This window comes from Clytia hemisphaerica, unplaced genomic scaffold (genome assembly GCF_902728285.1).
Source record: "Clytia hemisphaerica strain Z4C2 unplaced genomic scaffold, Clytia hemisphaerica genome assembly, whole genome shotgun sequence".
Classification (NCBI taxonomy): Eukaryota; Metazoa; Cnidaria; class Hydrozoa; order Leptothecata; family Clytiidae; genus Clytia; species Clytia hemisphaerica.
Window position 1 is genome coordinate 156880 of NW_027103805.1, and position 17485 is coordinate 174364.

The window sequence follows — 17485 nt, forward strand, 5'->3', positions numbered from 1 at the left end:
TCATTTTCAAGCTAAATCAATCATAAACCCTTGGGTTTCTGGCGTTTTAACCACCCTACAATGGACTTAAATAATTTCAAATGATTTTAAGTTTTGAGAATAATGGCAAACACTCAACTTTTTCAATCTTAGTCTTTTTTCAGATGATTTCACTATATCAGTCTGAACCTTTTCTGTAAGTCTTTGGCCCTTCCTTCAACCGGTCATTTTCAAGCAAAATCATTCACAAGTCCTTGGCCTTTCACTTTTTGAACCCCTTTCCCAAATTGATTACCACGCCCAAGGGTGGTTGGCGTTTTAACCACCCTATAATAGATTTAAACAATTCCAAAATGATTTAGACTAAAGTATTCACCCTTTCGAAATGTATGTACTCAGATGACTATTTGAGTATGAACCCTTTCTGTAAGCCGTTAGCCCTTTCTACAGCCCGTGATTTTCCAGCTAAATCGATCATAAGCCCTTGGTCCTTCATTTTTTGAGCATCCCTTCAAAAATTCTTATTAGACCAAAGGGTGTCTGGAGTTTCAACCACACTTTAATGGACTTAATCTAATTCAAAATGATTTAGACTTGTGTATGTATGCACCCTTTCAAAACTTATAATATTTTAGATGGTTTCATTATTTGAGTTTGACCCCTTATATCTGAGCCGTTAAATTGATCTTTTAATTACACTTGATAGTTTAAAAAAGATTTGACACTTTTTGAATGTCTTGCCTTGTCAAGCTTAAAATATTTCAGATGATCTCAATATTTGAATCCGACCCCTTTCTCTTAGCCGTTAGCCCTTTTTTCAGCCCTTCATTTTCGAGCTAAATCGATCATAAGCCCTTTAGACCTTCATTTTTTGAACCTCCCTCTATTGGACTTGATAGTTAAAAAAAGACTTTTTTTGGCACTCTTGATTCATAAACAATTTAACACCTGAGGGTGTTAGGCGTTAGCTACACCCCATCTCAACTTTTAGTATTGTTTGTACTCCATTTCAAATCCCTATTTCTCATCCTTCAGCCCTTGCTCAAGTCCGTTGTTTATAAGGTAATTTGGTTAAAGGCCCTTGGTCCTTCAATTTTTGAACCTCCAACTAAATCTAAGTGTGTTTGGTGTTTTAACCACCCTCTTTTAAAGTAATTTTTGTACACTTTGAGCCCTTTTTAAGAAGCCCTAAGGCTCTTACTTAATACCGTCGTTTTCAGGCAAGAAAGGTTACAGGCCCTTGGGCCCTTCATCATTTGAAGAATAAACTAATTGCACCCATTGGGTGGATTGCATTCCTCCCAACTTGACTTAGTCTTTTTGAAGTAATTTTTGTACATTTTGAGCCCTTGTTGTTAATCCTTGAGCCCTTCTTTGAGACCGTCGTTTTCAAGCTAAATTGGTTACAGGCCCTTCGGCCCTTCATTTTTGTGATCTTGACATTAAGAAAAGGGTAGAAGGCGTTGGCGTTCCACCCATTTGAACTTAGAAATTTTATGTAAACCTCTCAAAATTTGAGCCCTTGTTGTAAATCCTTGAGCCCTTTTTTCAGACCGTCGTTTTCAAGCAAAATTAGTTACAGGCCCTTGGGCCCTTCATTTTTGTGATCTTGACATTAAGAAAAGGGTGGAAGGCGTTGGCGTTCCACCCATTTGAACTTAGAAATTTTATGTAAATCTCTCAAAATTTGAGCCCTTGTTGTAAATCCTTGAGCCCTTCTTTGAGACCGTCGTTTTCAAGCAAAATTGGTTACAGGCCCTTGGGCCCTTCATTTTTGTGATCTTGACATTAAGAAAAGGGTGGAAGGCGTTGGCGTTCCACCCATTTGAACTTAGAAATTTTATGTAAATCTCTCAAAATTTGAGCCCTTGTTGTAAATCCTTGAGCCCTTCTTTGAGACCGTCGTTTTCAAGCAAAATTGGTTACAGGCCCTTGGGCCCTTCATTTTTGTGATCTTGACATTAAGAAAAGGGTGGAAGGCGTTGGCGTTCCACCCATTTGAACTTAGAAATTTTATGTAAATCTCTCAAAATTTGAGCCCTTGTTGTTAAATCCTTGAGCCCTTCTTTGAGACCGTCGTTTTCAAGCAAAATTGGTTACAGGCCCTTGGGCCCTTCATTTTTGTGATCTTGACATTAAGAAAAGGGTGGAAGGCGTTGGCGTTCCACCCATTTGAACTTAGAAATTTTATGTAAATCTCTCAAAATTTGAGCCCTTGTTGTAAATCCTTGAGCCCTTCTTTGAGACCGTCGTTTTCAAGCAAAATTGGTTACAGGCCCTTGGGCCCTTCATTTTTGTGATCTTGACATTAAGAAAAGGGTGGAAGGCGTTGGCGTTCCACCCATTTGAACTTAGAAATTTTATGTAAATCTCTCAAAATTTGAGCCCTTGTTGTAAATCCTTGAGCCCTTCTTTGAGACCGTCGTTTTCAAGCAAAATTGGTTACAAGTCCTTGGGCCCTTCATTTTAAGAACTTAAACTTTGACATTTCTGAATTCAAAGTCTTAGTCCGTGTTGGGCCCGTGAGAGGCCCTTCTATTTTAGCCTATATTGCTTATGAGCCCTTCGACCCGTCGTTTCTTTGAAAGCATTTCGAAATCATTTGAATTAGTTCCATAGAATAACATGTAATACTTGATAAATACGCAAGGCCCGTCATCAAGGGCCTCTTGTATCTATGAGGCTCGTCATCAAGGGCCTCTTGTATCTATGAGGCCCGTCATCAAGGGCCTCCTGTATCTATGAGGCCCGTCATCAAGGGCCTCCTGTATCTATGAGGCCCGTCATCAAGGGCCTCTTGTATCTATGAGGCCCGTCATCAAGGGCCTCTTGTATCTATGAGGCCCGTCATCAAGGGCCTCTTGTATCTATGAGGCCCGTCATCAAGGGCCTCTTGTATCTATGAGGCCCGTCATCAAGGGCCTCTTGTATCTATGAGGCCCGTCATGAAGGGCCTCCTGTATCTATGAGGCCCGTCATCAAGGGCCTCTTGTATCTATGAGGCCCGTCATCAAGGGCCTCTTGTTATTCTAAATAGACTTTGAAATCCATGAGGCCCGTCTTCACGGGCCTCTTAAAAATTCAACAAGCATATTTTATTTTCATATTTCATTTCTCTAAAATGACGGGCTCATGGGCCCACAAGGAAATTCAAGCAAAAAGGACGGACCAAACCACGGGCTCCACGGGTTTTGCAAGGGACTTTGAAGGGTTTCAAAAATTAAAATCAAATTTGGTGGGTGTAGCACGCCAACCAGCCCAACCACCCCAGGGTGTTGTTATATTCTATTTCTTTAAAGTGACGGGCTCGAGGGCCCACAAGGAAATCCAACCAAAAAGGACGGACCAAACCACGGGCTCCAAGGGTTTTGCAAGGGACTTTGAAGGGTTTAAAAATTAAAATCAAATTTGGTGGGTGTAGCACGCCAACCACCCCAGGGTGTTCTTATATTCTATTTCTTTAAAGTGAGGGGCTCAAGGGCCCACAAGGAAATCCAAGCAAAAAGGACGGGCCAAACAACGGGCTCCACGGGTTTTGCAAGGGACTTTGAAGGGTTTCAAAAATTAAAATCAAATCTGGTTGGTGTAACACGCCAACCACCCCAGGGTGTTCTTATATTCTATTTCTCTGAAGTGACGGGCTCGAGGGCCCACAAGGAAATCCAAGCAAAAAGGACGGACCAAACCACGGGCTCCACGGGTTTTGCAAGGGACTTTGAAGGATTTCAAAAATTAAAATCAAATTTGGTGGGTGTAGCACGCCAACCAGCCCAACCACCCCAGGGTGTCGTTATATTCTATTTCTCTGAAGTGACGGGCTCGAGGGCCCACAAGGAAATCCAAGCGAAAAGGACGGACCAAACCACGGGCTCCACGGGTTTTGCAAGGGAATTTGAAGGGTTTAAAAATAGATTGAAATTGGGTTCGACTAGATTGACGTTATTAATATCTGAATTATGGTAATATTCATATCTTCGATAAGGGTTAACGGCTAACCTAAACGGTTCAGAATCCAGACAGTAAACATTTTTAAAATGGTATAAGTTTATGTAAGGGTGGTCAAAACGTTATCCACCCATGGGTGCGAAAATAATTTGGAATCAAAGTCCCAAAAATGAAGGGCCAAGGGCTCATGAACAATTTACCTTAAAAACGGCGGACTCAAAGAAGGGCCCAAGGATGTAAAATAAGGGTTCTGATTCAGACAATACCCTTTTGACATGATACAAAAGTCAACCATTCATGCTACTGCGCAGATAAAAAAGACTCAATTTCTTTCAGAAAGAGGTTTAAACTTAGAGAAAAAAGTCTTTATTCATTGAAGAGTGGGTGGGGCGCCCTCCACCAATAGGAAAGCAAATTATTCATTTGAATTGGGTGTCAAAATAAGAAGGGCCAAGGGCTTATGATTGATTTAGCTTGAAAATGGCGGGCTAAAGGAAGGGCTAAAGGCTTACAAAAATGGTTCAGACTCAAATAGTGAAATCATGCGAGTACATAAGTTTCAAAAGGGTAAGTACACTCGTCTGAATTATTTTGGAATTATTTAAGTCTATTATAGGGTGTTTAAAAGGCCAGACACCCTAGGATGTGATAATAAATTTGGAAAGGAGGTTCAAAAAATGAAGATCTAGAGAGCTTATGGTCGATTTAGCATAAAAATGAAGGGCTGAAGAGGAGGGGCTAACGGCTAAAAGAAAGGGGTCAGTTTCAATTAATTAGGATCGTCTGAAATAGAAATATTCTAAGTTTGACAAGGCAAGACATTCAAAAAGTGTCAAATCTTTTATAAACTATCAAGTACATTAGAGGGTGGTTAAAACGCCAAACACCCTTGGGTGTAATAATAAATTCTGAAAGGAGGTTCAAAAAGTGAAGGTCTAAAGGGCTTATGGTCGATTTAGCAAGAAAATGAAGGGCTGAAGGAGGGGCTAACGGCTAAAAGAAAGGGGTCAGATTCAAATATTGAAATCATCTGAAATATTCTAAGTTTGACAAGGCAAGACATTCAAAAAGTGTCAAATCTTTTATAAACTATCAAGTACATTAGAGGGTGGTTAAAACGCCAAAAACCCTTGGGTGTAATAATAAATTTGGAAAGGAGGTTCAAAAAATGAAGATCTAGAGAGCTTATAGTCGATTTAGCAAGAAAATGAAGGGCTGAAGGAAGGGCTAACGGCTAAAAGAAAGGGGTCAGATTCAAATATCGAGATCGTCTGAAGTATTCTAAGTTTGACTAGGTAAGATATCAGACACTAGTCAACACTCAAAAAGTGTAGAACCTTTTTGAAATTGTTCATATTCATTATAGAGTGGTTAAAACGCCAGACACCCTTGTATGTAATAGCTATTTGTGTAAGGATGTTGAAAAAATAAAGGGCCAAGGGCTTATGAGCCATTTAGCTGGAAAATGACGGGTTGAAGGAAGGGCTTACGGTTTACAGAAAGGGGTCAGATACTCAAATATTGAAATCAGGGAAAACGTTCTCTTTAAATAAACCAATCAAATCGGAATCAGATTGTAAATTTATAAAAGAATTTCCGATATAATGATCCGATTTAAAATCGGAAACCAGGAAATTGCGAATTATTGTAATACAATCCCATTAACGTGAGTTCAGTTATGAAAATCCCTTAATGACGTCACAATCATCGTCGCGTGCGTAGTGAACTGATTTTCATCAACTAACTTATTGGAACTAATTTTCGCGGGTTTTAATTTTAGCGTTTTTCGCGGTTTTTCGTCAAAATCGCGAAAATTTGAACCCGCGAAAAATTTTGAGAGTCGAAAACCGCGAAAATTAATTCCCGCGAAATACAACTTTTTTCCAATTTTATCGAAAAATTTGGAAAATCCCTAGGAAAATGAAAGAAATTTGTCCAAAAAAAGGCAAAACCGCGAAAATTAAAACCCGCGAAAATCCCTGAATGGAAAAAACCGCGAAAATTAAAACCCGCGAAATGCAATTTTTCGGAACTTTTTTTTCGACCGCGAAAATTAGTTCCCGCGAAAATTAGTTCCAATAAGGTATTGGTGATCAATATTCGACAATAAAGTTTTTGGACCGTGATGTACGGATAAGCAACAGGTGCTCTATATAAAAAGGAATTTTCTTTCTGTAAACAATCCCCCTATATTGTTGGAATATTGCAAATCGAGCTGACAATATATTGTGGACACCTTTTCAATATATTTCCGGCATTCAGCAATATATTCTCAATATATTGCCCAACAATATATTGTGTAGTGTATGAGGCATTTTTTGCACCGTTCGTTCGTTAATTATTACTACCGCGACAGGCTTGGTATTTTTTTTCTGATTCTTTAGTCAGTATTTTCTTCTACTGCTACCATCTTTCCTATTTTCTTACGTCATTCTTAACACCCATTGAGCATGTAGCTTATTAATCATAAATTCCTCAAAGCCAGGTAACGAACATTCCCTTCGTTACTTACGCGAATAATCTTGCGCTGCTTGGAGAGCTCAAATATTGACTTACAATGTTTCATTCTGATAATGTGTCAGGTTGAAGGTAAAAGTGGCTGAAATGCTTCCTTTTTATCATATAATATACAGAGTCTTTCTAATTCTAAAGTTAAGTCTGTGAACGCAGTCGGAGATGGCCCGGGGATAAGGATTGGGCGTCACTCTTTCTCCCTGAATTGCTCCACTTACCCTTGATCCTTCTCTTAATTGCACCCAACATCAATCATTGAGTCGTGGAGTACCAATTTTGTATAAAGTATGAAATCGTTGTTTAACCAACTCGGGGATTGAACTGTCGACTTTGCGTGCTCTATCTTTGCACTAAGGATTGTATCACTTTATCATAGTTACAGTAGACTTTCGTTTATTCGAACTTCTATTATTTGAATCTTTCTACAATTCGAACAAATAAGATTCGTTGTAAAAATTCGAGTTAGGGAGAGTCTACAATTACTTTCTTTTCCTTTAGCGCGTAATGAGTATGAGATAACAATTGATGAGAAAGAGCAGATACACAGACTTGAAATGGTCCTCCAAGAAAGAGTCAATACAATGTAAGTGCACGTTTTTTTATGAAGAACATCGAAGCTTTTTGAGTTTTAAACCTAAAATTGTTCTTAGAATTTTCTTATTTTCACCACATTGTGTGTATTTTTGTTCGTTTTCCCAAGAAATCGGGTGTTTTAGAGACCACAAAGCTATAAAATGTTCTTAACTTGTTCTTAAGACTTTTGGAGCCTTATATTCTTATATAATTTGTTCTTATAAATTAAACGTGTATGCATAATCGTCGAAGATTTTTTTGGAAAAATAAACGTCCCTCGAGGAAAACCGTCGGAACACGACCTGGTTGCCCTACTGCCTGTGCTTTCAATAACCTCCGAAGACTAGTCCGCGTAAAACTAGCACTCTGCAACGACTGAGTAATATAAACGAAAAGGTCCACCCATCGTTGGTTTATTTAGCTCCCGATAGATACTTGATCAATTAGAATACTTCTTACAAGAAAATTTCTCAAAAACCACTATTTTAACGGATTCATCTTCTTTTCAGGGGTGAAATGTCGAGTATTGATTTGAGCTTCTCTCAACCAGGTATGTTTGTTGAAATTGAAATGCCTTTTTAAAGCATGTTTTGGTTCCATAAATGCATATTTTTAATCCATCTTTCGTCGATATACTAGCAAATGTTGAGGACGGTAGAGTGGCTGAAGCTATTTGGAATAATCTGCACCATAATCGAGGACGGCAAAATTGGCGATTTACTGTCGTCCTCAGTCAGTCAGGATCTAGACAAATTAGAAGCTTACCGCCTCCGTCGCAGAAAAACACATATACATAAACGCGGTATTGTCTTCCGAAGACTGTAGAAGTATGTCTTTTACAATAGGATTTCCAAAGTATTGGAGAATTCTTTTCGAAAAGTTCGCTCTTCTCTCATTTTAGATCGATTGGGCTCATCTGCCAACGACTGTAAGTAGAAATTCTTTTTGCTAAATTTGTTTAACGCGTTTTTGACCAAATACCAAGCAGTCCCATATGTTTTTAAAGACGAATTTTAATCATTAGCTTCATTGAAGACACCATTTCTAAAGATATTTTAATAACCTTCTCAGCAGGGGGGGGGGTGAAGCAGTTAGTACAAGACATCATGCCTACTAACTGCTTTCTCGGAAGAAGTTAGTAACACCACCACCTTGGTACACTTAGTACAGTTAGTACTGACTGAATTTAGCCTTGAAAAAGGCTTTTGACCTTCATAAATTCAATAAAATCAAATAAAATAAAATTTAATATCTTAAAAATGATTCAATTTTCCATAGCTTTCAATAGGAAAAAACAACATTTTAGAAAATCAAATTTCTATTGCAACCAGCAAATTGTTTTTAAGATTTAAAAAAAAAAAATTCGAAAATTTGAAAAAAAAATCTACTTCCCAAAAAATTTTTTTGGTAAAATATGTATTTTTTTTTTAATTTTCTCACAAAATCCTATTTTTTACACAGTTAGTACCAAAATTTGGCAAATTTTTAGCAGGGGACCACCCTTTTTTGCAGTTAGTACATCTGAGTACTAAGTGATTTTATCCAATTCATATGGCACACCACCACGGTACTAACCGGCATGATGTCTTGTACTAACTGCTTCACCCCCCCCCCTGTTCTCAGGACACATGAAAGACTACTTTTATCCTCCAATGCAAATTTATGTGAAATAACAAACGGAAGAAAACTATTTATTTTTAATGAAACAAAACTTCCTAATAAAAGTTACACGAGACTTACGATCGCTAGGGAAATAAACTAAAGCGCTGAAAAGAAGTACGAGTATTATTATACGGTCATTTCAGAGGAAAGGGTGCGTTACGTCAATCTCATTTGTGACTGGATACCTGCTCCAGTAGGGACTTAGGAGCGCTGCGACCCATGCACCATTTGATAGCACCCATAAAGGCGGTTCAGTCGGGCATAGACTCTTGGTTGACAATTTCTTGGAATGGCCCTACACAGATGATAATTATAAACATTTTTATTTATTCCAGCCATCACCAGTAGCAACGATCAGTCATTGTTGGACATTTTAGTTGACATGGCAAACGTTAAAGAAAATGAAGAGGGGGAAGAGGAAATCAATCCAACTCCATTGTCTGAAACCACATTCATCAATAATGGTAATACACTTGGTCATCATGGCGTCGTGCTATCTTATGAATATAATTGTGAATCAACTAATCTAAAAATAGACAGCTCCAGGCTTTTTAGACCTTACACTCTCCATAGGCACTGCTATAGGCGGCCACTAGTGACCCCCACCAGGAATTCGCTTTTTAATTGGATTAAGCATAATAGAAGTTTTTAACAAAAGAAGTTTATCAATAGAGATTTCAAATGAAAGAAGGGTCCGACAATCCCTCAAACCGAAGGATAGGTTAACCAAACCTGCCGCGAGAAAATACGTTTTGCCGTCAGGCAAACCACGGTAAACCTTCCAAATGGTGAAAAAATTTGCTATTGTGTATATTGACTTCAGAGCTTTAGCGTACTAGAAGCTTATTTCTACATCTGGTGCCAAATGATATGAAATTCTCTTTCGTGCCTTATCCTTTGTTATAATTCTTTGAATTAAAAACTAATTTTAAAAATGCCTTCATGACGGGATATATCATATTTCTTTTTACCTACAATCATAGGTCTTTCAGACAAGGAGGATGAGGAGGGAAATGTAACAGAAGAAGAAAATGAAATTTTGTTGATGTCCCAAACGGTGTTTGGTGAACACGTGACCCATGTGGACAGTGAAGAAGAGAAAGAACACGAGAAAAAGTATATTTACCATGTTTCTTACCTATCCAAATATTTTATAATTCCAAAGAACTACAGAACTAAAAACTTTGCGGGCATACCTTAAGAAGATTAATTTTGTGAATTTGGAAAATGCTGGCAAAATTCACCCAATCAAATGCCCTTCAAAATTAAAACAATCAGTCATTCACCAAATTAAATCACCCCCAAAAATCTAATTTTGGCCAATCGGCAAATTTATAAATACCCACTTGAGGTATTGGGAAAATTTTGGAAAAAAATTTTTTAATTGGGTTGTATGAATAAATTATTGTGAAACTACCTTAAGGGAACGAATTTTTGCGGGAACTAAATTTTGCGGATTTAGGCCCAAACCGTAAAATTAAGTTCCCGCAAAATTTTTCAAATGCGAAAAACAAAGGTCGAATAATTCACAGTACGGCTGTAGTTTTCTTTCAAGTGAGAAATCCGCAAAATTAAGTTCCCGCAAATATTAAATATTAAATCTTGAACTGCGAACCGCAAAAAATAGTTCCCTTAAGGTAACCACTTATAAAGCAATAAATGTTTTTTTCTTCAGTGCAAACGATCTCCAACAATATCAAGAACCAAACGATTCTTGGACAGAATCTTTCATTGACGATCTTCCCCAACAACATGTCGACGATAATGATCAACCAACATGCAGCAAATATAACCAATATATACCTCAATTTGATAGTAATATGGACTATGGTTTTTCTGAAGAAAAAATGACTAATTCTGGCAATTGTGGTACTGTTTCGTCTGTAAATAAGGGTAGAATTTCTCTGAAAGCAGAGAAACGCCATAAACACATCCCTCAATTCGACGGTAATGGCGATTCAGACAGTTCATCTGCAGACGATTTCAAACCGAACGTTTCTTCATTTGCATCAAAATCTTCCTCTAAAAAGAGAGGAAAGAAGAAAAAAGTGAAACGAGGACAACTTCAATTTGGTAGAAACTCTGGTGCGGCTAGCTCCGGTGTGACTGGCTGTTCCGCATGGACGGTAACACCACTGCCTTCCTGTAAAGCTGAGAATGCTTTACCTGGAGGCTTTGGAAGTTCTTCTAAGAAAGATGTCACTACAGTTAGCTCGTCAACAACAATATCAATACCTGTAGTAAAACCTACGAAACAACTTCAACAGACAAAACGTAAATCAGAAGCACTTCTAACTTCGTTTGAAGAAGCAGCTTATAGATATCCGAAACGTAAACGAAATGACAATGTAAATTATAATTTTGAAGTCAGTAAAGAATGTTGTATTAAATTTGTGGACGAGCACGACACGCTTCAGATTGTTGATTACAGCCACATCTTTGATTCAGATCAAGATGATAGACATGCACACTCCACGTGTTCACAAAGTGATAGACTTCCCATGAGCTATTACCGTGAAAAATACAATCTAAAAGATTGTAAAGTTGTCCTAGAAGACATTGGAACTATGAATGATATTTCTATAAAATCTCGAACACCAAAAAGAACTCCTGGGAAGCTAAAAATGAAATTCAGGAAAGATACTAGAGGTGATTTTTACATAAAACATTCACCTTCTGTTACTCCCCCAAATACCACTTCTAAAGTCTCCAGAATCAGATCAGAAAGTGGTCTTCCAACTGGTGCCAAGCCTAGTCTACTCTTCACCACAAATACTCACGAGTCTATTAAAGAGGAGTCGTTTACTTCGATAATCCCCAGAGATGAGTTTGAAGTCGAATTACAAGACTTGACATTTTTAACCAACGTAGCGAATGATGTCGACGATGAATTCAATCAGTTTCAAGATGTTCTGGATCGTATGGCCTTCAGATCACCGATCACCAAAAGACGTCAATCTTTCACCAGTGACAATAACGATAAAGAAGACAATGAAAGTCTTCCTGACTGTTTTGCAATGTCGCCATGTTACAGTGATGTTTCTGAAGAATACGAGTTTGCAGAAACGATAAGCGAGATTCCAGAAAGTCCATCTGAGCAGGAAACAGAAGACGACTGTGAAGCCTTACCAGAGCTGTCAACGTATGGCACACCCACCAAAGTTCATCCATATCAAACACCAAAAAGGTTGACTAACCTGAAAGTCAACAAAGCTTTGGATTTCGCTTCTGGAGATGATATTGGCAATGTTGGCAATACAGAAAGTGAGGATATATTTACCAGACATGAAGAAACAAGTTCGTCAACCATCGTCTTTGAAACTCCCCTTGATGACGGTTCTGTAAATACTGACGTTGGAAAAGATCTTATATGTAATACAATTGCTCCAGAATCTATAAAGAATCTAAAACATGTAGACAAAGGTGATAATACTGAGGAAATGAAGGATTCTTTAGGATCTGAGAAAATAGACTCAAACGAAACTGTATTAGCAGCAAATGACCACCTTAGAACAAATGAAATAGAAGAGGCTTATGTCAAGAAAACTTTGAGTTATTCCATGGACATTGATAATCAAGATATGGTCGAAAAGGAAGAGCCTGTAGATGATCAACAGGAATCTTCTGCTTCTAGTATTACAACTTCTATTGTTGACAACGAAACAAAATGTACCGTTATTACTGGACTTTCTTCAAGCCTCCCAGATAATGAAAATGACAAAATCACAACTCAACAACATAAGGCCTGTTCTGAAGAAACTTTAGGGCGAAATTCGAACGACAATAATGCATTTCAAACAGTCAAATTAAAACGTACATATCAAGAAAGATGGACTGAGAAAGAAAAGAGAAATATTTCGCAGACAAACATTGAATTTGGGGAAGATCAAACAATCTACAAGGACTCTGGTGAAAGGAATTCACCTCCATGTTTTGAATCTACGGATAAAGACGATGCTTCGGTCGAAACGAAGAAAACTCTATTCAGCAGAGAGCGTTATAACTTTCTTATTCGGTTTGACAGTGATGATAGTTCAGTCTCAAAATCAATTAAATCTCCTGGTAGTTTAGACAAAGATGTGCTTTCACCAGACGCCTTTCCAATGCAACAAAATGAACCGGTCGATTCCGATCATCACCAGCGAGAATCTGATCTGCTTTCACCACTCATATTCGAGAAAAGTAGCTTTCTGTATGACAACAAAACTTCAAATAGTGGCCACAGTTATGAAGCTTCAAGTGATGATCGAGCAATTGATGAGACCAATAAGGAAAACCAGGAGGAAGGTCAAAAAGCTAGTGTTGATGGAGATTCAGATCCATCTAACAAAAGGGAAGATGATTGCTCTTCTTCTGTTGGAAATCCAATTTTGCCGAGGTTTGTCGACTCCCAAGAATACGAGACCATCAAAAGTTTCCAACAACCAAGACGAGTTGACTTGAACGATTCTTCCGTGACAGATTCTCATTCTGGAAGCTCCACTAATTCTTCTGGCAACTCTACTGTTAAAGCGTCGAGTTTGAATGGCTCTGAGAACTCTCCTCAAGATATCACCTTGAAATCTCCAGAAACGTCTTTAAAAGATTTTGAAAGATTTAACTCAGGTGAAAACTCTACAAAATCATTTGAATTTACTAAACCCAAAGACTTAATGGAGCAAATGATCATCGTAAAACCAAAGAAAAGCCCACCTTCAAGACAAGAGGTTTCGGACTCGCTTTCACAATATAATTTATCGGAGACGCAAAATGTAGATGCTTTCTTCAGTTGCGACAAAGACTTGACCGATAAAGCAAGGTTAGTACAAAAGACACTCGCTTTGTTAGGATCTTTTATTCGTATTTGTTTTTTGAAAAAGTCAAAAAGAAATTTTTCAATTTACCAAAATAAGAATTGCATCATCATCTGTCATTGAGTTTTAATGAATCTCAAGGATTGGAAATGAAGTGACTTATTTCCCATCTGAAACGCGTGACCCGCGCGTTGATTTCCATAAACGCTGGATTGAGAGTACAATCTCTGACTTCTAAAAATATGCTACTTGAAAACAAAGAAAGCGCTAATTTTGTTCTGTCATTCTAAATCCGGCGCGAAACCTAACGCTTTCTTGTTTGGTTGGTAGGAGATTCTACTCTTAGTCCTTCGGGCTTTAAAGTCAATATATATTCTCTATTCCCAGTCTAATAACTTGAATAACATGCAATCACAATTTTCTTAATTTTTTGACATTTTATCTTGCAGCGCTTTTCATGGACAACATGCTGTTCGATGCAATGCAAAGGTAACTTGGTGTTTTACATTTCATTTTTTTCTTTTTCACCGATTTTGAAAAAAATATTAATTACATTGATTCTTTTATGAATACCTATATTTTTAAAATTTCTCTATTTAGACAAGTAATCTACCAAAATGTGTTGGTGTAACTCCATCCAACGGTGCCATTGAACATTTCCAAATGAAACAAATCGAAAAACTTGGCTTTTGGGACAATTCATTGCAAGGTACATTACTTTCAGCTTTTTTTATTAATTGAGTCTTTAAATTCCCGACCGAAATGACCCACACCGTTTACATGGAAACGGTAAGCAAGTTTGGAGGTTCAACCCATTGAGTTTCAAGCCCGAAGGGCTACAGGCGAAACTTTAACCCTTCTTAGGCAAGAGAAATTAAAGCCACTTATTATTCCCCATCCAAAACGCGTATAGAACGCGCCGTAATCATGACGACGGATTGTATCTCGGCTCCGTTGTTTTGGAGGACTACACTTTTTTAAGATCTAGCGATAGATTTTAGTTTCAATCCGGCGTTTGTGTAAAAACTACCTTGGGCGTTCTGGATGGGAAATAAGTGGTTTCATTTCCCATACAGGAGTCTCGCCCTCTCTAGACTCTAGCCCTTCGGGCCTGAAAATCAATGGTTCAACCTCAAGCTGATTACTAAGCATCAAAGAGAAGACTAAAAGATTAGACGGCAAATAGAAGCCCTAGCTAGATCAATTCAAATTGCCTGCATTAAATGTTTGTAGTTTACTACACACTTACTTTTATTTCACTAATCGCATAATAGGGGTATCCAACCAATCACGTATCAGGTCCATCAATGACTTTTTGTACGGTAACGAAACTATAACAATCGAACCATGTAAACAACCACCAACGTTGAGCAAAGTTCAAGCCTGGATTGACGAACGACAAAAGAAAAGAAAGAAAAAGAAGAGGAAAATTGAAGCAAAAAAAACGGACATAGCTTCGTCTTCCATACCTCAATTCGTTTCACCTTTCACTAATCGAAAAGACTCGAACAAGACACCTGTTGCTAAAAATAAGAGCGAGGTAGTTTTTCTATAATCCTTCCCTAGCGTTATGGCCCCAAGAATAGTTCTTTCCCCTAACTTTGATATTTCTTTAACCCCTTAAAAGACCACTCCATTTTAATTGAATTGTAAAGAATATCGTCAAAAGCATTATTTTTTTCGAAAATAGTGGGGTTTTTATTTACCTCAAGATTTACTCCCATACATACATACAAATTAAAATAGGCTTTTTAACTGTTGTTAATAGTTCAACACAAGTGTCCCTATCATTTCGAGGCTACGAGTCGCCAATAAATAGGTTTTCAATAGTGAAAGAAGCCGCTTGCGATTCTCTGACGCGCAAGGTTCGCGAACGTGTAAAGACATGCGAAAGCCCCACTGTATTTGGGTGGGCCAATTTTTACCGCTTTTTCGCGTTGTCTTACTTTAGGTTTCATTCAGTGTTGACCGTATCATGAACCAATCAGATATCGAAGGGATGACACCCAATAATACTTATTCATTTGATCACACCCAAGCCAATCTCAATGATGCTAAGGCGTTACATATTGTAAGTTTCGGCTTTGTACAATTTCAATTTATCTTTCATTGGAAAATTTTTTTCGACTTTTCTTTTGCTGATGGACGAGATGGAGTTTTTACAAGCTCATATTTGATTGGGTTGGTCGTTAGTTATAACCAGTAATATTTTTTTTTGCTTTTTCTAAAGAATGCGTTATTTTTATTACTTCAAAAGACCAATTATTAAGGTGCAACCTTCGCTTTTAGAATTATAGGAATCGTTTTGTCTATAATGAATAAGGGTCTCATTTTAACCATATTATATATTCTTGGATTTTAGAACCAACATCTAATAGTTATAAGCGTGGAAATATTCTGTAAGACACGTCGCAATTTGAAGCCAGACCCTCAGATCGACCCCATTGATGCCATATTTTACAGTGTGTGTCGTGATGTTACCAAGGTAACGGATGACGCGTCTGACCAATCAGGTGTCTTTCTTTTCGATGCTGAACATGAGAAAGGAGAGACTGATGTAAATGAGTTGTTTCAAAAAACAGGTATGAACTTTCAAATTTCGAACTTTTTTTTCAATGAAAATTAAGGGTTATTGCGGTGGATTACCAAAAGATAAAATATCAAGTTAGAAGACACGTTTAGACATAATTGATAAAAAATTCAAAAAAAAAACGGAAGGCACATATTGTTATACAAACTTTAACAATTATACCCATTGTGCATTATTTTATAAAACACTAAATAGAGCTACTCTGTATTCCAAAGCTACGACAGTTGAAGCAAAATAATGTGCCATCCTTATTGATTAAAGGACAGTTCGGCACAGGTAATTTCTTCAATCAAGCAAAAAAAAAAACAAATGGTGCGAAGCGAAGATGCTAGAGAAAGGACTTGATCGATTAAATTGCCGGCACCAAACTGTAGCTTACTTTTAAAAGATGGTGCTTTTTTTCTTTTTTTCTTTAGCTAGGAACAAAGAAGCCCCATTTAGTGTTTTATATAAGGTATTATTCTTGCACTTCCACAGGTTTTGTCATCACTCAACAGCGCACTTTCAAACAAGAGAAAGACATGCTTTTGGAGTTTGCAGCATTCATTCGAGAACTAGACCCCGATATTATAATGGGGTACGAAGTTCAAATGATGTCATGGGGTTATGTCATCGAACGTGGTGCTGTATTAGATTTAAACATGTGTCATTTGCTGTCAAGGATCATGGAAAAGGACGCTCTACCAAGAGGTAAAAGGATTGCTTTTAGGTGTCAATCAAGTGTATTTCTAAAATTATTTTCTAAACTCCATTGAAATAAAAAGTTTTAATGATTTTACTTTTATATAAATCTGTTTGGCTTTTTCCAAACGCCTGTATCACACAGATCAAATAACGTGACCTCGCATGCCTTTGAACCGCCGCGCTTATATGAATAAGATAAGTTTTCTTTATACAGTCAACTCTTTGTAACTCGAACTTCTGTAATCCGAATCTTTCTCTAATTTGACCTACATCCTTTGGTCCTTAGAACTGTGAAGCCGTTTGAAATAATATCTTTAATTCGAATCTCTCTCTCTCTCTCTCTAATTCGAACGAAATCCTAGTCCCATGAAGATCGAAGAGCCAACTGTAATTCAAAATGGTTTCATTTATTCTTACTTATTCAATTCGTTTTCGTTTCTACTTTAGGTGCATCTGCAGGTGGTGGTAAGCCGGACAATTGGTTCGGACAGCTTGTGAACATGACGATCACCGGACGGATTATACTCAATGTGTGGCGTGTCATGAGGAGTGAGGTTAGACTTTCATTTCTTGCCTAATGATTTCAAGTTAGGTATTGACTTTTAAAAAACATTTCTTTGATATCTATTTCATTAAAAAATGAACGGGAACTGCCTGAAAAAATTTTTTAGAGCACGCAGACTTATGAAGTTTTAACATCGATTCAAAATGCATAAATCTATCTGCAGTTTTGTCTAGGGCTGTT

At 37.6% G+C, this 17485-nt stretch overlaps 1 protein-coding gene across 2 annotated transcripts in view; it reads left to right on the top strand.

Annotated features, from left to right (window-relative positions):
• Positions 1–17485, top strand: part of LOC136806391 (DNA polymerase zeta catalytic subunit-like) — a 57048-nt gene that overhangs the window by 14634 nt on the left and 24929 nt on the right. For both annotated transcript variants that reach the window (XM_067062957.1, XM_067062956.1), the window contains exons 8-20: positions 6937–7021; positions 7521–7561; positions 7913–7939; positions 9009–9137; positions 9657–9789; positions 10349–13471; positions 13916–13955; positions 14067–14175; positions 14741–15006; positions 15418–15537; positions 15829–16048; positions 16534–16746; positions 17188–17294. In XM_067062957.1, the coding sequence (XP_066919058.1) occupies positions 6937–7021; positions 7521–7561; positions 7913–7939; positions 9009–9137; positions 9657–9789; positions 10349–13471; positions 13916–13955; positions 14067–14175; positions 14741–15006; positions 15418–15537; positions 15829–16048; positions 16534–16746; positions 17188–17294 (4613 nt within the window). The remainder of the gene's footprint in view (positions 1–6936; positions 7022–7520; positions 7562–7912; positions 7940–9008; positions 9138–9656; positions 9790–10348; positions 13472–13915; positions 13956–14066; positions 14176–14740; positions 15007–15417; positions 15538–15828; positions 16049–16533; positions 16747–17187; positions 17295–17485) is intronic.